Here is a 26,585-nt window from a genome sequence, read left to right on the forward strand (position 1 = left end):
CGACCTCGTGCTCAGCAGCGCCACGCCTTAGCCACTGAGCCACCGCGGCGGGTAGAATTTAAAAATGCTTGGTAAAGATGTAGTGCAGTTCGTGCCTTTTGATACTCTGGTAGAAAAACTCAATCGAAAGACTGTTTAAGTGTTGCGTACGTTCAAAACCGATTAAAAAGTGCACTTCCCCCCCTCCCTGAGTTTCCAAAATTTTGATTTTTTAGGCTCCTAAGGTGACATAATAAATGTTCTTCTGCTCCAAATCAAGGTTCTTCTGCTCCAAAATCGAGATTTCGCTGCTCCAAAAATTGCTCCCAAATCTGGTTTGGCTGTCTCACCCCTGCATGCACAAAAGTGGAGGGAAAACACATTCGACAGCAATGCCAGCTTCAATTACTTGTCTCTGTATGCAAACACAGAGCGTCGTTTGCTGTTAAACAAAAGTCGAAGGAGAGCTTTGAAAGTTGAAATCTTCCAGTTAAAGCGCAAAAAGAAGTTGTTCGCCCCCTACCACTTTCAGTGCTGGGCCCAAAATGAGCTTGCCAACTCTGTGGTACTGCACCTGTTAAACAGTGTGACGTTATTTGGAGTCGGTGCATGCACTCTTGTTGGTTGTGGTAGCAGCTGAGACGCTCGATATGGAATGAGCCAGCGAGTGTCCCGCCTTCCCCTTCTGCCCCTTCCTCATTATCCCAGGCTGCACAGCAGTGGGTCCGTGCAGCTGCACATCAACCGCTGGATCAGCGTCTCCTTCTGCCTGCCGCACAAGGTCCATCGGCTGCACCTGGCACGCAGCTGCCCCAAGGTGGGCGAGGGTGGCGGGGGGGTCCGGTTACTCTCTTGTACCGCCCTCCCGTGTTCGATGTTTGCACCAGGCACTCTGTTGGTCTCCGAGTTGTGCTTGTGTGCGTGCTGGTCCCCTTGCTTTGCTTTTGACGCATTTGCCAAGCGGGAAGGGGCAGTAGCCTGGCCACTCTGGGGAGCACAGCTGTTAAAATGAGGCAGCTGGCTCAAAGGGGGACTGTGATTTCTTGATAATCCAGTCCAAGTTCAGGAAGGAAGGAAGGAGCGGGTGCTTATAAGGAGAAATAATGAAAAACAAGGAGCTAATTGAATTTTTCCGAGGACATTACTGGCAGAATCCATCTTCGATGATTGCCTTTAGATATGGAGCATCCTTTAGATTGGAAGAATTTTCTCTATTTTCTCGTAAGTGCCCACTGATAAGGATCTTTGCAAGTGCGCAAGAAAGAAATCCTGGAGCGGGAGTCTGTTTCGTATTACTGCTAACATTTTCCCCCTGGGGCCATAATAACACTTGTCCTGTATTGCAACCTCTACAAGCATGTTGGTTACAGTAGACAGCTATGCATGATGACAGGGTAGGTACTAGTCTCATAGCCAGCCAGCTAGGTACCCCAGAGTGGGTGACGTAGACAACGTAGGCCTTGCATAAAAATGAATAACGGAAAACCTCCAGTGTGCAAAGTTAATGTCGCACTGTATTTGTTGGGAATTTCTACATCGCAAAATTGCTCCTGAACGCTGTGCTTTCACCCTTTTCCAGGCCGACGCCATCCAGAAGTGTCTCACACAACTCAGGTGAGTAGCCGCCCCCTGCCATTCATTTTCCAGAGTGCCTATGCTGGTCAGTGATGTCTGTAACAGTGACTGTTTGGTGTTTGACATAATGGAGGGGCAGATTCCGCAGCCCCCAGACAACATTCCAAGCCGGATTCCTTGGTTTTGACATAGTCTAGCCAGTGCACTGCAAAGTAACATGCCTTCATCTCTGCAGTGCTGCGGATGGCTATACCGGGAGAATGTGTGCTTTGAACTTCTGTCTTCTACTCTTGTATTGTGAAGACACGCGCCACGTTCAGCAATATTGAATCTGTGTATTTGTTGAGGGTTTATGTCTAGGGCAGGGGGGAATTGTTGAGGAGGTTTATCATGCTTTTTTTTTTTCCTCTTGTTTGAGAAACCTGTAACATTAATTTGTACGGGTAGCATTGTGAAATGACCCGCACAATGTGGTTCAGGTTTACCATCTTACGTTCTCACTTTGGCAAGTGCTGCCAGCTCACCCTCTATGGTCTTTCGACCAGTCGTCGGTCAGCAGTGTGTCTTCCTTCAGTAAAGCGGCCGTGAAGACAGAATACAACCTTGTTCAGTTTGAAAGAACCAGCCTTTGGCAAATCACTCGGCTTTATTCAAGCCTCAAAAGACATTTTAACGGCGGAGCTGTTGTAATGTGTGGTGCGTAACGTGTTAAAAATACCAAGAAAATGTTGAGCGCTCATGAGCACTTGCCTTGTGGCGACTGCCGAGCATCCCCGGCTCGCGCAGTGGCTTTAGCCCCCCAAAATTTGAAAATAAATAAAATGAAAAAAAAAAAGAATGGCAGCATCTCCACTCCGTGGATGATGGGGAGGGTGTGGAGTACGGGGACTCGAAATGACATCCAAGTTGCGCCCTGAGTGACACCTGATTTGCGCCCCGACCGTCATTCGATTTGAACTGTAAGCTGCACCTTGATTATTCTGTAAATGGAACTGCAACTCGCGGCTCAAATAGAATTTCGCTTGATTTTTGCTTGATGGTGGTGTGCGCACAGATGGACGCGGACAGACATAGGGAGGGCCTAAGGTACTCCGCACCGTTACAGGCAAGGAAGTAAGCCCTTTGACTCTGGGGTACTAACTCACGGTCGTAGCCCAGTGGGTAAGATGACCGACACTAACTCTGCCTGGTCTACCAGACACTGGCTCGAACCCTGCCGGTGCCTGTATGAGTCTTTGTGATTGTAAATGCTATGCGCACGGATGCGGACGGACACTGTGCGGGCCTAAGGTACTCCGCACCTAATAAAAGAAATACACCTGGTGAAAACCTTTAGGAGCGCCTCACACTGCGTAGCAACCAACAAAGCCACAGTTCTAGGAACGTCATGCATGCGTTGTGCATATATGAGCCGCCGCTGCACCCCATCTACAATGGCTAGAATAGGAAAGTGTGATTAGCGTCGTGCAGCGCCTGTGAGACACTTTGAGGCCGCCGATAGGGATCCGTGAGGCAGCGCGCGCAGTCTTTTACACATTGCCAGGCCACGTATACACGGGATTGTCTGCTAGGTGATTGCCGATTTGACTAGAGAAAAGTAACACTTGCTTCCTGTGCTGTAGCAAGTTTGAAGGTGCATTAATGCTGCAAAAGTGTAGTCCTTGTTATGTGCTGAGTTGCTGTACGGGGTACACGTCCTGCAAAAAGAAACTGTCATTGTTTGGCGTTCCGAAGGACACACGTCTGCATTGGCACAGTGGCGGCGTGCAATCCGTCGTAGTGAAAAGCAGCTCAAGAAAACTCAGCTCTGTGCGAGCTACACTTTGACGACAGGTACACCTCTTGGCACTTTGAACATATTGTGAACAGAGAGGCTGTCTCAATCTACTGGGGCAGTCCTCTGTTGCTCCCGGGAGCTATGCCCGTGCAGTTTACCAATTTTCCAAAGTACCGTATTTACTCGCATAATCCTCGCACTTTTTTTTCGGAAAAGTCAATGCAAAGTTAGGGGTGCGAGAATTATGCGGGGAAAAAAAAATCTGGTGCACAGTGTTGCCAATTTGCCTTATGCCAATCCCGCTAAATGTAGCGGTCGTTTTTTGTATATGTAAGCTCATTGTTGCCAACAGCCGCTATTTCTTTTTATTTTATTATTTACAACGTAAACAGTCTCCCGTCCATCAGCGATCATGAAATTGCCGCCTTTGCTATCTGGCGCGCGCCCTATCTCGTCGTCGTATGTGCGTGCCCTACTCCAGTAACGCACGTTGAAGTCGGTGACGCCGAAGTGCCTGCCTGCGGCACGGTTGCCGTGTTCGATCAGTGTAGCTGGCGTTCTTCCCCATGGCAAAGCGGCACCAAGCACAAAACAAAGAGATCAAAAAGTTCTCAAAATGGCAGTGAGCTATCCACCACTGACGCGAGTGACTGACTGACTGCTACCGCTCAACGACGGGACCACGACGGCGACACGACGACACGACAGCGGGCTGCGCGAACACCGTCTAGCTGCGCGCACGCGAAACATGCGCGAAACCGGCTCAAGGACAGTGTTAGTAGCGTGTTAGGGCGCCTGTTAGGGAGTAGCCATGCAGGTTGTTAGGGCGCCTGGATGGCCTTGGATACACGGCGCTCCCCGGCGAACGGAGAGGCGGCGGTGGAGGGCGCGCGTTGGAGAGCGCGTGCACCATGGAGGAAAGAAAAGCTTAGGAGAGGCCCCCAGCTATCCCCGCACATTGGCAAAAGTGTGGAGGAAGTCACGTGTTTTCGGCGGCCATTGGAAGTCGCGTTAGCAACGGCGTCCTAGCAACAGCCCGCCCACCGTTCGCCAGTCATGGAGGAAAGGCAGCGCCTGCCTTGTCGTCCGATTGCGAAGATTGCTGCTTCGCTTTGCTGCGCTGTGGTCTTGCGGAACTCGAAAAGGATGCTGCGAGTTGCGACAGCTGCGCCGATGTGAATATGTCATTTAATTTTTATTTGCAAGTGCACCTTGTACCGCGTCAAGCTATTGCTCCGGTCGCGATCACGACGCGCCTATTGAAGTGCAGATATCGTGAACGCGCCGTCCCGTCGTACGCGCGGACACCCGCCTGGTAGATTTTCGGGAAGTGATACACGGTGTGCAGTACGTAGGCGACTTGCAACCGAACGATTCGCAACTCAATTTTTTGGTTATCGCCGCTGCAATATATAGTTTGCTAGGCCGGCAATGCGCGGCAGTGCTTTTGCAACTGTTACAAGGTAGATTCCCAGTTGATATAATTCCATCGTCCTATTACCTTAGTAGGTGTCCGTCTGTTGACTGGAAGAGTGCTGGATCTGGAATCTGAATCTTTTTGTGGTCTCGCTCTGGATTTCGCTTTTCAACGCTTCATACTGCGAGGTTAGTGTATGAACGTTTTCAACTTATATCACCTTGAATTTATTGACACTGAGACAAGTTGAAACTTGGCGAAAAAAAGTTTATTGACGCCACCCACCCTCTCATTTTTTTTTACTCAATAAAACGTTTTGCCTCCTCCTCCTGCTCCTCCTCCTTCGCAAAAAATTCTATCGAAGGCACGCGAACAACGGTAAAAACATTCCACAATTTTTTAGCGTGAAATCTGCATGAAGTACTGCTTACCTATATATATAGAACGGCCGTTTAATTGACTAGTCACCTCTGGGATTGCCAGTGAAACTGCAACGCAAACTTGGGCACTTTCCAGTCCAATAGCCGCACGGCGTTCGCCCACTGTTTGCGGCGTTCTCCATCGCTTGGGAACCTATAAACGGCGGCGATTGCAAGCAAAGGATGAATGCACACCAATGTACAGCAATACTTGTCAGCGGAATGATGCACTAACCGGTGGAAAGTGACGCCCAATTCCTTGGGTACCGATCGCGACTTGCAGCCTGGCACCGAGCATTGCGGCATTGTTAGAGCGAGCCGCTTCGCAAACCTGCTGCGGCCACACTGAAGACGTGTAACAGTGTAACCGCGCGTTTAGGTTCACGGTCACGCGCTGCAAAACGGCCTTCTACCTGCCTATCAGCTGATTTCCGCCGGCTCGGCGCTGGCAGATGCAGACGAAAAGAGAGGCGATACAGGACGGAGGAGGCGAAGAAGGTGCACCGAGAGAGAGAGGCAAAAAGAGTCCGCTAATGGCATGGAGGGCCAATGGTCCGCCATTCGACTTACAGAAATGGCGTTTCCGGCTGCGCTGGGTGTGACGTCAGGGCCTCTCCTAAGCTTTTCTTTCCTCCATGGCGTGCACCATGCGGGTTTCGCGAGCAGGCAACTTTCGCCGCTGCAAAGTTGGGGGTGCGAGGATTATGCGAGGAACCAAAAAAATCCAAGTTTTGGTGGCTCACATTAGGGGTGCGAGGATTACACGAGTGCGAGGATTACGCGAGTAAATGCGGTACCTCCCGAAACAACTTCCTCCGAGCGAGAAGCATCAAGCAAGAAGCAGCGCCATCCAACAGGAAAAAAATTAGCAGTGGCTTAGCTCGGCTATGCCAGGATATAAGTAGCGTGAGCTTAGGTTTAGCAATCCAATCCAATCCAATCCAATTCATTCCAGTCCAGTCCAGTCACTGCTCCTCGCGCATGCGCAGCATGGCTCTCCAGGATCCACGCGAAATGGCTATCAAGTGGCTCCAGCACTTTCAGCGTCAGACTTGGCTGCTGCTCAACGGAGGCGCACAGCTGGGCACGCACTGGCGCCAGTGCGTCTGCCACGGCTATGACGTCACTCCTCTGGAATGCGCAGACCCAATTCTCTACACACCCGTACTCCAATTGGATTGGGTTTTCAATCCAGTACAATCCAACTTAATCTAATTCAATCCTATCCAATGCTCCTTGCGCTACCTCGGCCAGTGTAGCTTTCGCTAGAAAAACGCTAAGGATGGTGACTCCCCTGTGAGTGCAGAGCATGAAGAACACTCAAGCTGAGTGTTTCACTCTTCACTGTGGCTTACAGCATACGTCTCACTGCGCAGGACAAAGATGAAGCCCGTGCACGTACCCTTCTAGACATTGGAAACATTTACAAAGCGTCTGACATACTAAAGAAGTCTGCCATGCTCCCTGTGCATGACTGTCAAATTCTTTTTGGTCACCCAGCTACACTGTTACACGAAGGCATTAAAAAAGGAGGAGGCATGCCTTCTTGTGAAAGGAAGGAGCACCTCAAGCTCAGTTGCTTCACGTAACAGCAGAATAAAAGGCTGAATGCGCTTTCTTCCAAAGAATCCCACAAACAGTGCTTGAATTTGTTCACACGCCAAAGAACAAAAAAAAAAAAAACAATAAAACTAGCAGCCAAAGGCAAGATTCATTGAGCAAAGAAAGCTGATGGCTTAGAACCTTTGTAATTTCGAACAAGTTATGAGCAATTCATCAAAAGGGATTAGCTTTTGTTTGCTTGTAACGAGCACGTCAAAAATAGAAAATGCACGTTTGCCAGTTAATAGTAAAAAATTTTCTGATTTGCATTTGGTAAGTGTCAGAGCCAGCTGGCTACATTTGGTTGGTTGTCAAAGCACACCCAATCAGTTGTAAACTTCGATTGTATTAGTTATTAAGAAATTACGACATTCGTGGTATCGCAATTTGTGCAAGCACGAAGGATAGGTATCGAAAAGATTTTCTGGCTGTTGTGCTGTGCGCGAAAACAATCATACTCCATGCTGTCACAGTGCTGGGTCTATCTGCCGCCGTCGCAGCAAACGTGAAGCGTGTGACAGTGCCATTAGGAATTTCCTGCAGGAATTAGGAATTTCCACGCAGGAGTAAGCACGATCACCACACTTTTCTATTCTAGCCACTCTACCCCAGCTGTCGTCAAGCGCTGCCGTGCATGTAGTACTTGGCGTGAGGAACACAATGATATGGATGCATGTGACGATGACTACAACTGGCACAGTGCAAAGCGATGACAAGACACATAAATAAACAAGCTAAAACTTGTACAAATGCGTGGTGATGTCTCATTCACTGCTCCTGCAGCTTCGATGCACCACTTTTTGATGCACCGCTTGGAACTAATTTTACAGCTCATTAATCTTTGATGCACCAGTGGCAAGGAACCACTTCAAAGGCCCATTTTTTTCAAAGCTGTAAAATTAGTTCCAAGCGGTGCATCAAAAAACCGATTCTCTTATTGCACTCACCAGGGTTCATACTATTGGAAAATATGAAGATTACAGTGTTATGACCAACACTGTTTTGCCTATTGTTCCTCCGAAAATGGCCAGTGATCACTAGTTCAGGGGTGAGACAGCTGCGCATATTGCGCCTTTTTGATACAATTCCATTTTCCTGCGCCAAGCTGCTCCAAAAGCATGAAAATTGCGAAAATTACGCCAAACTGCTCCAAAAGAGCCTGAAAGGCACGTATTTTGATGCTCATGTCAGTTCCGGTGGGGACGAAAGCCTCCCGCATCCCAGTGACCGCTTTTATTGACGGTCAATTGCAAACACAGAAATGGCAAAAATAGAAAGACTGAAGAAATGAAGCAAACAATAGCTTCTAAAACACGATTGGCTTTCTGTCCGGGTTCGCTGAAACGGCCTTCCCGATTAGGCATCGCTGTGGCTACAAACATGGCCGCCGCCTGATCTGCCTGCTACTGCCTACTTCATGCGCTCACTGCGCATCGCCGATATCTTCCCTGGTTTATTTTACGCTGTCAGCTGGGTTCCAGTCTATTCATTTTATCAATTGTGGCTCTAAACAGTGACGTCGACGCGGGGATATGGTTTGAGATTGGTGCGACATTACGAGAAGTTGCGCGGCTCGTAAAAAAAGTTTTGAAATGTGGGGCCTACGACTTCGGCGTGGTTTGTCCTTGAGTGCGAAACGCGGTGCGTGCGTCTATAATCGGGTTCGTGAATTGAACTTTTTGGCTCGTTGTGGTGTTATAAAATGCTGGGGTGTTGCTATGCTTCGAAGCGCGATTGCGAGCCTCGGCCTGGGAGGGAACGGTCGGCACGAAAGTTGCGGGCGGCGCTGCGGCGCCGCGACCTGTCCAGGCAGCGCCCAATAGCTGCAGGACTGCATGTTTGCCATAGCATGCGACTAATAACACTTGATGTATGCGAAGTGAAATTTAATGCCCAAAACTAGGTGGCTAAACAGTAACGCTACTCAAATGATCACCGGGTGGACGTGCGCCCCACGGACTGCAACGGGTAGGCATGCGACCGTTAGCTCAAAGTTGCTCAACTGTTGCCCTGACTACACTCGTTCGTACAACGCAGCCTGGGATTACAAAAATATTAATTTTAGCATTGAAACGGTAAAAAAACACGCCACAATTGCAGAGCCCTCAAATTTGATAATGTTAACGGCAGTTTTGTTGTCAGTGTTGCGTACAGCCACAACACAATCACACCAGTTAGGAAAAAGGTAGTGCAGTTAGAACTTTGTGATACTCTTTTAAAATTCTTTCGCGTAAGGCTGTTTCAGTGTACGTGTATTCAAAACTGATTGGAATGTGTACTTGACCCTTCAAATTGCTGAAATTGTGATTTTTTAGGCTCACAAGACGATGTATTAAATGTCCCTACGTGCTCCAAATCAAGCTTCTTCTGCTCCAAAATCCAAATTTTGCTGCTCCGAAAACTGCTCCCAAATCTCTTTGGGCTGTCTCACCCCTGCTAGTTATCTCAGGAACTAATTGACTGACTCAGAAAATAATGCCGTGTTTGAAACCATTGGGGGAAAAGCAGCAAGACTGACAAGGTTCACAGAGTTCACTTAACAATTAAAAGAAGCTGTTCCGAGAGCAGTGCCCCCCCTTTTAAGCTCGTATCGAGTGTGCTGCAGTGTTGCAGCTCTGTTGTGTCCCCCGCCCAGGCCGTACCATGCCCTGCTGCTGCTGGTGGACCAGCGGGAGCTGGTGGAGTCGCTCCCCAACGATGCGTCCTCCGCGCTGGTCCGCCTCATCCACGTCGCCAGCCCCATGCGGAGCCTGGTGCAGCTGGCTGGAGACACCGACCTCACCCTGAAGCAGGCACGTGCCACTCCTCGCGCTTCCGCCGTCCACCTTAACACTGCCCAGCTGGGGCATTTCCGGTTTTACGGAGCCACAAACGCTTGCTCGAGGTGGACTCCCCTCATCACGTTCCTGTGGGGTGTACTCATTCATGACCCACGGGCCTAAAAGCTATCGTGCACCCACACGAAACGTTTTGCAGATCCATGGATAGAAAGAGAGAGAGAAAAAACTTTATTCTCTTAACAGCCTGGAAGGGCCCCTTTAAGGCGGTTCGTCTGAGCAAGTGGGAGGCGGAGGTAGGGTACAGTGCACAGGACGCGAGATGTTGCGAAAGAGTCCACAGTGCGGAGAAGGTGAGGCCCTTCGAGGCATTGTTTGCAGTTAGAAACGCGCTTGAGTTGGAAGACCTGGGAGTGGAGTATTTGTAGTTGAGGAGATGAAGATCCATTGCATGTAAGGGTGAGGCCCAAATTTTTAGGGAATTCACCATAGAAATGTTCCTAATGCCATAGTTCGCTCATTGTAGGAACATGTCACTTTTCTACCGAAACAAAAAATAAAGAAGAAACACATCTAGTTTATCTGATTTGCACCAGATGGTGCTATACTCGGTTACAACTCAAGAACGGCACCACCTCATGTAGTGTATCACTCCGCCAAACCGCCGGACCCGTGACGTCAGTGCGCACGCGTTTTGAAAGGGGTTTGCTATGAATGCGTGGTATCGTCTGCCTTGTCTCACGCAGTTTGTTTGTCATCACTAGAGTCGTTTATAAGCATATTAAGTCCAAGAAATCACGGGAACGGCTCACGGCATGTTCAAAATATTCCCAGTAACGCCCTACTTGCGCCGCGCGGAGAAACATCCTGCTACGGTGATAAGGCACAGCGGCAACTTCCGGTGCCGTTCTTAAGTTGTGATCGAGTATAGCAGGAATTTTATTTTTTTAATCGAAGTGTCTACAGTGCCGTCCAATGGCACTCTAGCTGGTCGCTGCAGGCATGGCTAGAGTGCCGTCCGACGACATTCGAATATTTAAGACTAAGCTAGCACCAGTCATAGAGTCTGGCGTTGTAGTGTAGAGGATCCGTCTTAGCTTCTTGATCCCAAGGGCGGTGATTCAAGACCGGCTCTTGTTTCAGTTTTTTTTTTTTTTCATCTCGAAATTGAACTACAATTTTTATGCCTTAGGTTAGTTTTGGTGTTTTAAATTATTTCTTTGTGTGCGCTAGGTTATCTTATGTTATGTTTAGGTTAGGTTGCCAAGCTTTACGTTATCTAGAGCGATGTAGTGCCAGACGCGGCAGTTTTGTCACAAAATGCGGGTGGACGTCGATATAGTGGAGTGCTCATAATACCGCCAGACGGCACACTTGACACGGCCTTTTTTAATTTAGTGGCGAAGTTATAAATCTCTGGATTAATGAAACTAGGCCATTAGGAAAATATCCGTGGACCTGTAAGACATTTTGTATGGGTGCACGATAGCTTTTAGGCCCGTTGGTCGTGAATGAGTAGTACGCCCCACAGGAATGTTAGCAGGCGAATCCCCTTTGCTACATTCATTCAAGAAACAGTGGCGATCGACTGATTCATCAACCTATTTACGAATGAGGCTGTCAATATTTTCGCGGTATTTCATGTGGTTTTATTTTCATCTACTACATCGGCTTTAAGAAAGAAGAGCTGCGTACAGCGTGGGTATTTATCCTTGTTTGCTTATTTGTAACTGCCTTGTTAGCTCCGCTTGGTTCGTTGGGTTGACCTGGGGGCAGACTTTGGGACTCTCATTGCTCATGGAATGGCACCCATTGGATCGCTCTGTAATTTGTGCAGTTGCTATTACTTTTCTTACTCCTCTTCTAAAGGCTGTGAAATTCTGACTGCTTGAAGTACTTATTGCTGCGGGAAGGTTTGAGTTTGGTTCGAGCTCCGAGACGAGTGCTCTGTCTTGGCTTCTGCATTATAGCTATGCAGTCTGGGAACTAAATGCACCCGGTAATTTTTACATGTCACAGATGAAGCTTTGCTGCATGCTTGCGTGACATGGTGAACCTTGTACAAGACTCTGGATACAAGGCAAGCCAAGGCAAAATGTGTAATGCACAGCCCACACAAAAGGAGGCTAGAGAAGAAGAAGAAGAAAAAAAAAAAAAGGGAAATGGAGAGAGATAAAAACCGGGCGATGGGAAAAATTAAAAAAAAAAAAGAACAAGATTTGGCACACTTTCCTCATTGTGTGTGCACTTGGCTGTGTGCTGTTATCGATAAACACGGCACTTTGCTTTATTTTAAGCTAATCACACTCGCTTTTTGAAGGTTGCATTACTTAGTATTAAGCTGTGCTAGCTTTTGGGGGGGAAGGAGTTTTTTAAACAGTTTATTGACAAGATTTGGTGTAACCCGACCTCTAACTGTTGAAGGAGCAGCAGTAGATGCACAGCACTTGTCAGGGATCACTTGTGTGCAGAAGAAAAAAGGCTTCTGAACCAACGAACAGGTTGGTGAAAGCTGTTGAGCTCATACTGTGAGCTTCTGCAACCTTGGAGCTTTAACACTGGTTAGTAAGCTATGCATGGTGTAAGCGTTCTGTCGTGACGTTGCAAATACAAGACCATTGAGGGCTGCACAAAATAAGGAGGAAACATGTTAGGTTTAATCTCACTTCCGAGAGGAAATTCGGAATTAAGGCACGCGCTATGGTGAAAAAGTACGAGATATCTATGCACACATTTACATTTTGCCTCAGTCCAACTTTTTGGATTGCTTAATCAAAAACTCGTGTAGACCCCTCTCAGCCCAACCTACTGGATCCTTAAGTCCAAAAATTATTTAGATGATTGAGTGGGAGTTTTTCTGTGGTCTCCTGCTATGGCGTCGCTGTATGACCCTAGGTAGTCTGGAGTCAACACACAGCGTTCCACAAGTAACTTAAACCCTGCATTTCAGTCAACTTTGGCTTTGCTGGCGCTGTATGAGCACTGACAGGCCAGGAGGCTGTGGGGATTGTGTTTTGCGACTGACTTGTATGCCGCTGCCTTGTCTTCATAACTAGTTGGTTGATTGTCTTCTGCCTCATTGGCAGGTGTTCCAGCTCTCGGCGCACCTCGTCTACTGGGCCAAGGCCACCATAATCTACCCGTTGTGTGAGAGCAACTGCTATGTCCTCGCTCCCAACGCGCCCACAGATCTGTGAGTGGCCCCCTCCTGCTTTTGTTTGTTTGCCTCGGCTTGCGTCTGTTTTTTGAAAACTGTTGGTGTAGCTACTGTTTATAATAACTCATGCTCTTATGTAGGGATTCACCTTGTTAAATTTATGGGTGCGTGGGGTAAGCGGAAAATTGATGGCACTTGTTCTTCTAGTTGGCTCATCTACATTTTAGGACGGCTTGTTTTTCTTATCTTAATTAAGGGGGGACACTGGTCTTAAAACAACTTCTAATTATTTTCAAGTAAACTTTGTAAGATGTGCCAGTCTTGCTGCTATTTTCCCACTGATTTCAAATATGCCACTATTAATTCAGTTGGTAATTAGTTCCCAAGGTAATTATAGATAATTTGCCATTTTTGGCCAGTCAATAGACAAAACAGTGTTGGTCTTAAAACTGTAATCTTTACATTTTCCAATACTGTGAACCCTGGTGAGTGCAGTAAGAGAATTGGTTTTCCGATGCATCACTTGGAACTAATTTTACACCCCATTAAACTTCAGTGTTTGAAGTGGGCACTCAAAATGGTTCCTTGGCACTGGTGCCACCACAGTTTAATGAGCTGTAAAATTAGTTCCAAGTGGTGCATCAAAAAACTGGGTCTCTTATTGCACTCACCAGGGTTCACAGTATTGAAAAATGTAGATTACAGTTTTAAGACCAACACTGTTTTGTCTATTGATTGACCAGAAATGGCTAATTATCTGTAATTACCTTGGGAACTAATTAACCAACTGAATTAATAATGGCATACTATTTGAAATCAGTGGGAAAAAAGCAGCAAGACTGGCACGTTTTACAAAGTTTACTTGAAAATTAAAAGAAGTCGTTTTAATTAAGACCAGTGTGTCCCCCCTTAACGCCATGCACGAATGCTTGGGCTGTCGCTGCCGTAATTACACTGCCCCATTTAGCGAATAGCAGAAGAAGGTGTCAGAGGTTTGCTACAGCCAGGCTTTCGGTTTCAGCAATAACCCGTTACTTTCTTCAGCATCTCGTCTACCCCAGAAATTTAAATTCGTGAAAGATTTTCTGCCGGAGTGTTCGGTTTTTCAGGTTTTGGGCTGTCGGCAGGGGTGTAGTCTTTTGCATTTCGGTTCCCATTTCACCATCATTTCGGGTTTTAATGGTTGCCAGAGTTGCGAGATATTTTCCAGCTGTTGTGAATTACTAGAGTCTTCCATTGAGATGAGCTTGCCTTTGCCGAAGTTGCAGTGAAGCACTCTTGAATAGGCATCACACATTGCCACATAGTATATTGTCACATAGGAGTATTGTCACGGAAAAAAATACACAAGCATCAGAGAAGCAGTCTACAGAGGGACATACGCAGGGGACAGTTGATGAAATGAATGCCGCAGCATCAGTCCTGTGAGCGCCTCGTCTTTCATGAACCATCAAATTAGAGAACACTGGTGATCAAAGAGAAACATTGTAGCGTAGTGAAAGGAGGGTGAAACACCCTACATATCAAATAAGATAGCCTGTTCGGCATACAAAACAATGAGAGGAAAACATGGGCTTTGCTTTGAACCTAGATAAGATGGCTGGGTGCAGCCAGACGCTGGAAAGAAAACACACAAACAAACAAGATAGGAGGCAAGGTCGCAGCAGTATCGTCGCAGTCCCTTAGAGTTTGTCCTAATGGTTGTGCACCAAATATCTTTTTTTTGTGTGTGTTCCTAATGTGGAAGAGAAATGCAATAATAAATGTTGTTATACCTTAGTTGTGGTCATCTATGTATCCATTAGGTTTGGCTTTCTTACTCAATGCACACAATGCCTCTGCCATGTGGAGTTCAAGGATCTAGTTCAAGGTGACTCTAGAACATGAAGCCGGTGCAGTACAATTTTAAAAGTATACTTTTAATATTCTAACAGATAAAAATTTTTGACATATATAACTTGATTAAGCCGAGTAGCTAAGAAAGGTTTACGTATTCGAAGTGGCACTGAACTGGGTAGGGTCTTTATTTCGGAGCGTGTCGAGTTGAATACCGTTGATTAACTTTTTTTCGTCTCTCTAGAAGAGCCGTCGCTTGCTTCTCTCTTCAGGTGAGACATTGAGCTGAGTGAATCTGAAAGCAAGCCCAACCACTCGTCCCTGCGTGCTCTTTGTTGTGCACTGTTTTTGCGCCTCATACAGTCCTGCCCATGTTGCTAGCCTCTCGATTCCTTGCTAAAAAAAAAAACCTGTTTGCAGGAAGTCCCCCGTGCACGAGCGGTTTGCGGAGATGTTCCCGGGCGTGTCCCTGCCGGCGCTCATGTCCAAGTTCTCCCTACCCGCCTCACTGTCCCAGCTCAACGACCCCATGGACATCAAGTACGAGCGGGTATGCGCTTCTCCCCTGCGCCGCCGCCTCCCCGCTTCCGAGCGAGGCGTTGTTGAGCATTCTTTAGAGCTTAAGCTTGGCTTCCTATGCGGTGCTTTTGCCGTGTTGCTTGTTCCTAATCAAGGCTGCGGGTGGCGGGAAAAAGCCGCCGGGACTAGTAGTTTGGGAGCTGTCCCACAGCAGGCGCGTTCCAAATATTGCCGCGAACCATGAATCGGGTTTGTTTATTTATGGTTTGTTTTTACTGCCCGGCTGCGCCCGGCTCTGTTATCCGTGTCCTAGGCGAGGCGAGTGTTTCATTCTTTATTTTAATGCCGCACGGGTTATCTCATTCTGATAAGGAGAGCGTTTCGCCCTAACGTCACTGGCCTGGAATGATCTTGTTTGATCTACAATGTTCTGGATGTGAATCGACGGTTCGAGAAACACTCGCACCGAAAGATAAAAGCCTGCAGAGCAGACGCCGCGGTATTCGACTCGCCGACGCTCACTTCCGCAGATCTTGATCTTGCGCTGCTGAGCACGAGGTCGCGGGTTCGATTCCCGGCCGCGGCGGCCGCTTTTCTGATGGAGGCGAAAAGCAAAAACGCCCGTGTGTACGAGATTTCGGCGCACTTTAAAGATCCCCAGGTGGTCAAAATTAATCCGGAGCCCTCCACTACGGCGTGCCTCATCGCCTGCGTTGCGTCGGCGCGTTAAACCCCCACAATCAATCAATCAATCAACTTCCGCAGATCACTTTGTTGGCTGCTGCTTCGCCACCTGTGTATTCTTTGAGTTGTTAGGGGAGCACAAGTTCGCTCCAATAAACTTGTTTTTCCTTCGAGACAACTGTGCCGTCTTTGGCTACGTGACACTATTCAGTGAGCCCTTTCATGAAGACCTATGTGCCTTCGTTTTCAGGGTTTTCTCTTGCTGAAATTCTGATCTTGCACTCGGTTGATACCATACGTGTCAGCTAACGTAGGGTACGGCGTGTGTTGCAGCTATATAAGGCGATGATGTTGTTTCCCTTCGGTTCAGTAGAGGTGACGATGCTTCCATCACCACCTATGCAGCCTTCTCCTTTACCACAGCAGGTCCTAACACTATAGTCCCTAGAAATTTGGCTAGTCTGCCATCCATGCCAGTTTTGCATTACAACGGTGTATCGTCGCAGCGATGAAAGCGTGTGAAACGCAGCACACCAGTTGATTGCGGCGCCCTCTTAGCGCATTATGCATCGCACTCACCGCGTTTGCCACTGAGGATTTTTTAACAATCAAATTGCTGTTCTAATACATTTTTATAGCAAAATTATTTACTTGCTTACGTTTTCTTGCGTGAATTATTTTTTCCAGCAATTAAAAGTGAAAAATTTGCATCGTCGGCTTGCATGCTGCTTTTAGCTGTGGTCTTCTGCACTCTGCGGTAAGCGGACAATCAGAAGTGTCAGCAGTACTGTTCACAGTTTAAAAATTTAGAAATGAATTTCTTCAGACACAAAAGAAGGGTGCAAAGAAATAATAATGCCAGGGTAAGCTATCAAAACAACAGTTTAGTTTCTAGAAAAATGTCTCAGTAGCAAGACTTGGCCAGTATGCTGAGAAGGCGCTGCAGGTGACCAGTTTGCCGTCTGCCCGAGGCCTTCATCACCAAAAGGAGGACCCTGCTGAAGGCCTCGGATGGCAGACTAGCCAAGTTTCGAGGGACTATAATAAGACATTTGTCACTTTCACGTTTTCCAGCTTGTGAGCCCTTAGAAAGTCCCTTCTCTCTTCCCCCTTGCGCAGAAACGTCTGCTGCAGATGGTGGTGTGGATGCTACAAGAGCGTGTGCTGATGCAGCTGCACACATACATCTATCTGGTGCCCACCGATCCGCCTGCTTACCCCAACGGCTACCTGGGCCCCTCCCGGCCCCCCTACCTGTCCGAGCCACACCTTGGACACCGGCCCGCCACCAGCCAGTCGGACTTCAGCGGATCAGGTCAGCAGGGGAAAGAAGGGCTGCAGCCGCTAGACTCGGGAGTTTTTGTTTTGTGTACGGGAGGTACAACTCCACAACCGAATGGGACATCTGCGCTATTCGTGTTGCACACTGTGGCAATGGTGTCCAGTGTCCTAGACAGGTTTAACATCGCCAGGTTTAAAATAACCTGTGCGGCGCGGCCGTTTCCAAGGTCTTCTTCCAAAGGCCTTCAAACCCATTGTTGATCGAGTGCCCTGTTGTAAATGAATCGGGTGCACTTGTGAGTGTTCATTTGTCAATTTAAAGTTGCTGTGTAGCACAGGTGTAACATTGCCAGTGACATTAAAGACTGTTCTCTCTCTCTCTGCTGGTTAAGAAAAGAGCCTCTCACAGCAAGGTAAAAATTATTGAAGAAACCTTCAGTCATGAAACTTCTTTTGACGGTGAGGTGCAGGACAGTTTGATTACTTTGACAGTTTCAGGCAGTTTGTTATTTGCCTCTCGATGTTTTGTGATGTAAAGTAGGGCCTTGTAAACCATGAGCCAAAGAAGTGGCTCACCCTAGCCACATTGCTAGAAAGTGGCCAGTCGCATTCGTTTGCATCTTGGCTAGCTATTGTGAGCACGAATTTTCGCCCTTCGCAGGCTACCCAGGGCAACTCTAGAAAAGGGTTTTACGTGGCAACGCTGGTCTTTTCTTTTTTGTCACTGCCCAGTTGATTTTGTTGAGAAGATTTTGATGGGAAGTAGAGGATGCCGGTAATGTGGCCATTGCAGTGCCAAGCGAGGACTCGATGGTGGGCAGTCCGAGCCAGTCGAGCCAGTCGTCCAAGTGCGGCTCGGAGGAGGACCTGTCGCCGGCCGAATCCGACGGCCGCTTTGCTCTCTCCTGGACCGAGAAGGAGGCTGTGGCCCGGGTTCCCGCCTACCAGAACCCGGATGACCGCAAGCTCTTCCTCAGGTGGGGCTTCTGTTTCTTTCTTTCTTCCTTCTTCCACAGCACCTCAGATCCCCATGGGAGGTGAAGTGTGTGCCGAGAGATAGTGTTGTTTCGGCAGGAAATTTGCCTTCAGTGTCCGTGGCGCTGAAATTGTTGTATAAGAACGGGCAACGGCCAAGGTTGGCTAGGTGGCGCATGCAGCTCTCTTGACCCGTTAATTCCCCGTTCTTTCTACTTCGAAGACCTGCGGAATCAGTCATTCTTTCTTGCCCTACTGAGAATGAGCGTGCAATTTTTCCTGATGTTGACGTGCTGCCCAACAACCACTCAAACGAAATAATGAGTTCCTTTCCAGAGCAAAGCTGACATCCCTGTGTCATTAGTCAGAGTTGTCAGGGTTTCGACACACATTTTCATTATGCGCCTATCTGCCATGTTTCCTACTAAAAAAGGTTGAATGACGACCTTAGCTTTTATTTTCTGGATTTTCATTATTTGTGCACTTCTCACATGTTTCATTGTGCATATTATGAGCTATAGGGTGCTTAATGTGAGTCTGTCATGTTGCTACAGTAACGGAATGGGACACTTCATAAAAGGCACCAGGATTGTTCCGATACATTTTCGCTTAGTAGAGATGTTCTTTTGTTAGGTCTCTTTTCGGTGTGTGAGGGGGTATGCAGGCACTGGCGGGAGTTCAAATTGAGGTCATTGGGGTAGATTTGGTACAAGCTCTATAGCCATTTGGTTTTCAAAAGCCATTGCAAGTTTGGAATGCTCAACTGCAGTCAAAGGTCAATGTTCAAGCAGAAATTCATTAACGGAAGTGCACTTGGTATTTTGTTGAATCGCTTTGTCTAGGAGATGTCCCAAGGTGCAATTCTTTCATTGATATGAAGTAAATGAACCTCTTTTTCGGTGCTCAATTTTGTGTGTGGCATGACCAAAAAAGGTGGTAGCAGCTAGTAAGAGGCAGGGTTCTGACTGGAATTTTCAAAATTCATTTTTCTTTTGTTCCCTACTGTTGTATCACCCCTAGAAGAGACAAACACATGGCTTGTCTGGGTGGTGCCTCTAAAGTTTGGCTCCTTGTCATGCCTTGCATCCTTCCATCCTTGGATTGTCCTTGCATCCTTAGATTGTTGGCTTCCTTTTTGTACAATAAATGCTCACTTTTATTAGTTTTATGAAACCAAGATCAAGCCATGGCGCTATTCCCATTTTAATTATAAAAAGAAAATACACTACATACTTCTTTAGAATAACGTCAATTCACTGGAAATGCTGAACATGTTTGGGGTGGTTCACTGCAGGGGGTTATTGAGCACATTTTTTATGTACCCTTCATTAGATGCTTCCTATTACAAAGTGTGGCATCTGGATACTTTCAAATCCCTTCAAAAGACATGCTTGCAATCATATCACCAGTAGCTACTAATGATCGCTGTTTACATTATGTGAGCGTGCCAAGTGCTGTTTGTGCTTTTCATAAGTGACACACGATAAATATTAGTGTGACCTAAAAAGGCAACTCGAAAGATGTACTCTCGTTGCTTTAATCGAGTGTTTTCACGAATTAACCTGAAAGAAAAAAAAAATGGAGAGAAATACTACCGTTTTTCATGGGTGACAGTGCAGCAAATTTTTGAGACCTAATTTTCTCAATCAGACTGAGGTCATGATCCAGAACTTTATAATTCCCAGTCACTGTGCATCAACTTTTTTTGTACATACGCAAGATCCTTTATTGGAATTTTTCCAGGCAGAATTGCTTTTGCATTGTAATTAGCTCCGATACAGGGGAGTCTGTACACTCTCAGGGAGTTCGTTAGAATTTAGCTGTTGTTCTTGAAACTACAGCGATGAAGATGAGAATTTTGGGAACTACCCGCTGCAGTGGCTCAATGGCTAAGGCATAGTGCCGTTGAGCTCAAGGACACGGGGTGGATCTCAGCCGCGGTGGCTGCTTTTCAAATGGAGGCGAAAAGCAACAACGCCTGTGTGTTCGAGATTTTGGCGCACGTTAGAGATCTCCAGGTGGTCTAAGTTAATCCAGAGCCCTCCACTGCAGTGCGGCTCGTAGCCCAGGTATATTCTCAGTGTGTTGAACCGTGTATTTAAATTCGATGTTCGGGAAAGAACTCTGGAACTCAGACTACTACCAGAGTCCTTCAATGCCTTTCTGGTCATGAAACTTCGCCGTCACGCTATGGGAGAGCTTAGTTCGCTGCCGCGCCGCGGCGCTGGTGTCGATCGGAGGGCAGCGGGGGCGTGGTCAGGGCGCGTTTGGCAGGGAACGGACCACGGAGTAAGATAAAACAGACGCTAGCCGCCTTATCAGCAGTGCGCCTTCGCTTTACGTGTCGTGGGCCGCTCAAATGGACTTGTCATTTTGTGAGTGGCGCAAAAAATTGGTGCAAATGGGCATGCTGCTACTGCGTTCCTGCCTGCCGGTCCGGCTACAGAGCAGCGGCGGCCGCCCGATGCCCTCCGATCTGCGGTGGCGCCCCTCGCGGTAGCCTTTGTCCCTGTACAAAACTTGGCCGGGAGTTTCATGACCAGAAAAGCATTGAAGGACTCTGCTACTACTCTGTCCTTGGCTGCAAAGTGCGAGTGGTCTCCTGGAAAGAGCTGTCGTGTCCTCCGAGTCAGCGGTTGGTTGCGAGCCCTCTGTCTTCCTTCCTGCCCCCTGTCTAGGCTGTGCCCCCGCTTCAGGGGCAAAGACCACCTGGAGGAGATCATGTACTACGAGAACGTGCGACGCTCGAACCTGCTGGCCATGCTGGACAAGTTCCGGGAGGTGCTCTTCACCGTCCAGCACCAGGACCCCACGGTGGCCGTCTTCTACAGCTGAGGCCGCCCCCTTCCCCCTCCTCTTCTGTGTGTGTACATACGTAGGTGTGTGTCCTCAAAGCAGCTAGCGCTGTGTGGCACACCTTGGCCGAGAACGCAAACTCAAAGGCAAATTATGTGGGAACTCGTCTTCTGAATGAAGGACATGTACAGGGTGCTCATTCTTTGACACGACCAAGTTAAACAGGGCTGGCATCTGCTAGTGATTTTGATGACCAATTTTAAAGTGCATGATTGTTTTGGGTAATTGCAGGCAAGTAATAAAGCTAGCCCACTCACAAGAAACAAGCTTTCCAAACCTGGCTTGTGCATGGTGTTGTCCCTCAAATATATCTAGTGTTCCGCGTGAAATCGCGCTTGCTTTTAAAATGGGTCATAAAATGAAAGGGTATTTGAGGGATGACTATGGTTATGCGTTACTCTATCCGCAAGCCAGTTCTGGAGAGTTATTTCTTCGGAGTGCATTAGCTTTATTATCTGCCTCCAATCATCAAAAAGAAACGCCCTCCCTAAAATTGGTATTGAAAATTATTGATAAATTTTGGTTTATTATGTCATTTATTGTGCCTGCTGTTGAACGGAGACATTAAACCTCACAAAAAGGCAGGATGCATCTAACTCTAGCACGTTTTTCTTTTTTTTTTTAATCTTGTTGTAGCTAAGATCGGTTCTGTGTATCTACTCTGTCTTTCAGTGCATCCTTTGAAAAGGTGTGCCACTAGAGCCTGTTTCAAAGTTTCGAAAGGTTGGAGATTTGGTGGTCGATATTGCTTTTGAAATGTGAATGTGCGGCCATGTAAATAACTTAGAAGTAACGATTACGTTTTTTTTTCTATGGAAGGAATTGTGCATTGTCACAGTTAGGTTTTGTTACGAAGCAGCTTGGCTGAAGTTCTTTGTTTGTTTTTTCCATGTGTGTGCATTGTTTTGGTGACAGTAGGAATGAATGGGTCACCGAATGTGGAAATTGATGCTTTGTGTAAAATAATTTGCTTGAGATTTTAAAGAACGCAGTGTCGACTTGAATAATTAGTTTTTGTTTCTTACTGAATGGGTAGAAAGTTTTTACGTGGCAGCTGTCAAACATGCGAAAAAGGCACCAAACTTTTTGTGACAAGAGAGTTCTAATGCTGCTTTTTGAAAGAAGTGGTGTCTTGAAGCATGTTGAGCATGTTCGGGCCTTGAATTGGAAGTTGGAGAGGAGTCCTGGTAAAATATCCGGTACAAATCTGTTCGTCAGGAAAAAAGCATTGCAAGTTGGAAAACAAAATGCCTTTCTTTATATTATTAATATTCTTGTTATTATTGTTCTTATTAAAGTATATTTCCAGCCCACCAGTGTTAAGCGTGTTTGTATCAAAAGACTGAAAACAGCCGTATAAAAGCAAGATGGCTTCAAATGCATTAGCTGTTTGGTGGCCCAATACGAAAGTTCCTTTTTTCCCCTATGGGAGCCTCATTTCCTGTTTTTTGCAGCACATTGTATAGAATTGATGTGCATTCAAACAAGTAAAAAAAAATTATCCGAGTGGTACAGTTTGCATTGATGTGTTTTGTAACACTTCCATGTTTACGGATGCTGCCTTTTCTAGCTTTTGTGGCCTCTTTCAGGAATGAGTGAGATGCATTATTTATTTAAAGAGGAACAAATAAAGCTGCTGTTTGTCCCTTTGCCCCCGTGTTTCCTCTAGGATAAAGGAAAACATTGCATGCAAGGGAGTTCACAGTGGCATTGTCAACGGAAAGCATGCAAGCTGCCACACAGTCGTTTAGCTTGGTGAACAGTACAGCCATCAGCCAATGCAGCTGCCCACCTGTCGCGTAACATGCTCACTGTCATGAATATGTGACCGAAATTAAGAAGCCACAGTAGCTTCTTGAATCTTGAGTCTGCCTTGGATTTTCAAACTTCCCGCAAAAACTGAAACTGCGCTATTTGGACAACTGGCGCCACCTGGTGTGTTTATTGTAAACCCCTTTTTCAGTTTCATAGCCGTTTGTTTACATTTCGAGTGAGTAGATGGCGTTGCGAGTGAAATTCGAACCCAAAGTTGGGCGAAATTGGCGTCCTGTTTCACTGCGCGCTCTGCAAGGGTGGACAGCAGTTTCAGGGACTTGGGCCACTGCTGCTGCATTTTTTTTTTTTACCCCAGCAGCAGTGACGACTCCAGCAACGATGTGGATTCTTCATATTTTAGTCCTGATGAAGACGCTCCCGTTCAACAGCCTCAGACTTGGACAGGTGCTGTTAGGGAAGGTTAATTTTTGACTTTGCGCTGTATTCATAAACAAAATGTGCCTAATATCTGATGACTGCAGTTATACTTTCGTGTGTAAGGTCTGGACAATGTGTGGCGGTGATATTTTGCCAAAGATAGTGTGGCGGTCATGTAAAATTGGCGCTGCAAAGTGAGGTGCACTGCTTCTCAAGTCTTGAAGAGCGCTAAATTTTTCTTTCTTGAATTCTGCTGCTGCATGATCAGGATTTTGCATCAGAACGCAAACAGGTATGCTTGGATGCATATTTTAGAGGGACTGACTCACTCTCGAGTGGCTTCACGGAGTTTGGCGGGCCCGCAAAAATCCTAAACTTGGTGTACAGCATTGATGTCTACATATTGAATCATAGCTTAGGAATGTAGAAACATTTTCTATATCTTAGAATTCCTAAAATAATTTTTAAAATCGCCTATTTGTGTTTTGTGTATACTTTTTGTGCATTTTTTGTTTCGTTGACAAATAAACTGTCAATAATTTCATCTTGCACAAAAGTGCTGTTATGTGTTTGAAAGAGAAATCGATAAGCGGCAATACCATGTATAGCAATGCTAAATGTGTCGCGTAGCCCAAGAGAAAAAAAAAGTTTTCTGGGAGCACTCAAAATCAGCCATTTTTCCGTGGTCGCGAAAGGGTTGAGGTGGCTATGCAAAAATATAAAAAAGCTAACACTGTCATAGCCATAAACACTGTAAACTTGAGCATGCACATTGTACGAAGCCTACGCATTTGGTATTCCAAAATGTCCATTAGGTCCACAATTTATTTTTCGTCCTTATTATGGGGATGTCCTGTAAAGTGATGGATAAAAAGAAGTCGTGTTCGAATTCCTGAAATGAGAAAGTGAAGTGACATCCTCGCTTTAAAAATTTAAATTATGTTCAGTATGGTGAAGCTGCAACTGGCCTATGAGGCGCACCATAGTTGAGGGATCTGCATTAATTTTGACCACATCGGGTGATCTTTAGGCATTTTGCTTTTTGCCTTCATCTGAAAAGCAGCTGCCATGGCTGGGATGGAACCCACATTTGGGATCAGCAGCACAATGCCTTAGCCACTGAGCCGCCGTGGTGTTTGGAGGCGAACACCATTTGTACAGTGCAGTGAAAGAAGTGAGTAGTCCAATGAAACGTGACCCGCTGCAGTGACTGAGCGGCTAAGGCGGTGCGCTGCTGAGCCCACGGAGGCGGGTTTGATCCCGGCCTTGGCGGAAGCTTTTCTGATGAAGGGGATGAAAAGCGAAAACGGCCGTGTGTTGAGATTTTGGCGCTCATTAAAGATCCTCAGGTCATCGAACTTGATGCGGAACCCTCCGCTATGGTGCCCCCCGTAGCCCAGGAGTACCCTCAGTAAACCCCCCAATCAAATCAATCAATCAATCAATCAATCAATCAAGAGATGAGGTGTGTGCACGTGTTGTCTGTTGTCTACATTGTTTCTCAGGCACTTGCACTGGCTGCCGTTGCGCCCTTGGCTGGCAGCAAAGCGATGGGGACAACGCGTTCCTTGACCATTGCCGGCTCGGGGAACTTCCTGGTGGCGTGGATGACCAAGACGCCTTCTTTATCGACCAGAAACTCGAAGCTGACTTGGTTTGGGATGACATCTGGTGGAAGCATGTAGCGCCGTTCCAACTCTCGCAACACGTAGCTGTGCTCGTCCAGCTGACGCTCCTCGTGTTGGCCGTGCACGAGAACCTCGTCCGCGTCCACCATGTGAGCAATGGTCTTGAAGAAGGGATTACATTCCGCACCTCGTTTCAGTAACCCTTTGCGGCTGTGAAAAGGTACAGGGTGTGCACATACCGTACCGGAGATCTTCAGTTGTCAATCCCGGACTCCCCATGGATTCCCCATGAAGCAGTCTGGCATTTGTATCCCCCATGTATTTCTGTGATGTGGGAAATCCTTGGACTTTCCCACATCCGAAAGGAGCCTGCAGGGTGTCGCTTGCTGCCTCCGTGATGACAGCTAATCCCCAAGAGCTTTAGATCTGTAATAAGTGATCACTTGAAAAGTATAACAACGAATAACTTGCAAACAAATTATTTCAATCAGCATACTTGCGCTAATACGAACTGATCTGCCAATTTATAATTGGGGTCTTAGCATTTAGTTTTAGGTTTTGTGACCTGTTTTGAGGAAGAAAAATTCAACATGGCTTGTAGATTCCATTACTACCAGAAACTGCCACGCAAAAAAAGAATGCCATTAATGTTTCAAACCCATGTCCACAGACATCACACAACACATGTCTGCAATGGGAACAGGCCGAAAATGGCAGTGCTGCCATTACCCAAAATAATATGCACGTTTATTCATATGGCACATGGCAAGCTCAGGATTTTCTTTTTCGATTTTGCAGCGAGAACTTGAGGGCATACCTCATGGAATAGTGGAGAACCACCATAATTGCATAGCCGCTTGTCAAGAGCTGCTGCTATTAGTCGTATCATCAGCACCGTCATCTGTGAATTTTTTTTCACAGCGTCTTTCGATGACAGCACTTGAGACATACATGTTACAGAAAAATGACCTCGGGTTTGCTCGCTTCACCTACCTTGACGGTGATTTCGCTTGGCTTGAAGAAGCTGACGTCGAGGCGAACCTAAAACTTGTACTCATCGTTGACCACCTCCGGGACTCCGGTGGACCGCAGTGTTGCCTCGCAGATGCCATTGCCCACCTGCATGCAGGTCACGACATTTCCAGTTTGTTGTAACGGTCATACAAAAGTGACAGTTTTGAACCACTAATGCCAACTGGAGCGTGCCTTGTGTGTTTAACATTCAAGTGGGACACCTTTGAACCTGCTCGGAGCTGTCAAAGATGCATGCGTTCAAGGTACAAAGCTTCGTCGGATTAGCGTAGGCGGTCAAAAAAATTGAAGGCTTCCACTTTTATGACATTTGCAAGTTTCTCAACTCACAGCCGCTTAGATATGCACCGCTTCTACAAATGTTGCAGAGCAAATAGCTGTTGTCCTAGTAGCTACAACAAACACCGAAAACGTCACATCCATCATGAACTTCTACATCCGGTGCTATCACCATCCTGCACCAATGAGCTCGCAGTTTGAGACATCTATTCTCTCTCTCTCTCTCTCTCTCTCTCTCTCTCTCTCTCTCTCTCTCTCTCTCTCTCTCTCTCTCTCTCTCTCTCTCTCTCTCACACATGCATCGCTATGTATGCGTTTGAAGATTACCTATTTTGCCCTGATGACGAAGGCAAGTTCTTTTGAAACAATACATGGGTGTATCTGAAGTTTCACCATTCTCTCTCTCACACCCAAACTCACGCGCACACAAACAAAAAATATAGTGCAGTGAGGCCCCCTTCCCCATCCAAAAGAAATGGCTGCGGCTTTTGACCCTGAAAGTGCAACGCGACAGCTTGGCTTGGCCTGGTTAGGCTTTGGTTTCGCATGGTCAACCTTTCATTTTGCTGTAATTGTAATACTATATTCGTCCGAAGCCT

General features: G+C 46.9%; 2 protein-coding genes across 3 annotated transcripts in view; one reads left to right on the forward strand and one right to left on the reverse strand.

The window, feature by feature from the left end:
• Window positions 1-23,570, forward strand: part of Nprl3 (GATOR complex protein Nprl3) — a 33,565-nt gene extending 9,995 nt beyond the window's left edge. For both annotated transcript variants that reach the window (XM_077669857.1, XM_077669858.1), the window contains 8 exons: window positions 688-796; window positions 1,559-1,593; window positions 9,405-9,561; window positions 12,633-12,739; window positions 14,960-15,089; window positions 16,862-17,057; window positions 17,817-18,000; window positions 20,677-23,570. In XM_077669857.1, the coding sequence (XP_077525983.1) occupies window positions 688-796; window positions 1,559-1,593; window positions 9,405-9,561; window positions 12,633-12,739; window positions 14,960-15,089; window positions 16,862-17,057; window positions 17,817-18,000; window positions 20,677-20,833 (1,075 nt within the window). In that variant the 3' untranslated portion in view covers window positions 20,834-23,570. The remainder of the gene's footprint in view (window positions 1-687; window positions 797-1,558; window positions 1,594-9,404; window positions 9,562-12,632; window positions 12,740-14,959; window positions 15,090-16,861; window positions 17,058-17,816; window positions 18,001-20,676) is intronic.
• Window positions 23,571-23,593: 23 nt separating this feature from the next.
• On the reverse strand, window positions 23,594-26,171 carry LOC144137849 (alpha-crystallin B chain-like). Its single transcript, XM_077669860.1, has one exon. It carries the CDS (start codon window positions 24,822-24,824, stop codon window positions 24,549-24,551), a length of 276 nt encoding a protein of 91 aa, XP_077525986.1. The 5' UTR covers window positions 24,825-26,171; the 3' UTR covers window positions 23,594-24,548.
• Between the last annotated feature and the right edge of the window lie 414 nt (window positions 26,172-26,585).

Source organism: Haemaphysalis longicornis, unplaced genomic scaffold (genome assembly GCF_048455015.1).
Source record: "Haemaphysalis longicornis isolate Haplotype H1 unplaced genomic scaffold, Haemaphysalis longicornis Haplotype H1 scaffold_5, whole genome shotgun sequence".
Taxonomy (NCBI): domain Eukaryota; kingdom Metazoa; phylum Arthropoda; class Arachnida; order Ixodida; family Ixodidae; genus Haemaphysalis; species Haemaphysalis longicornis.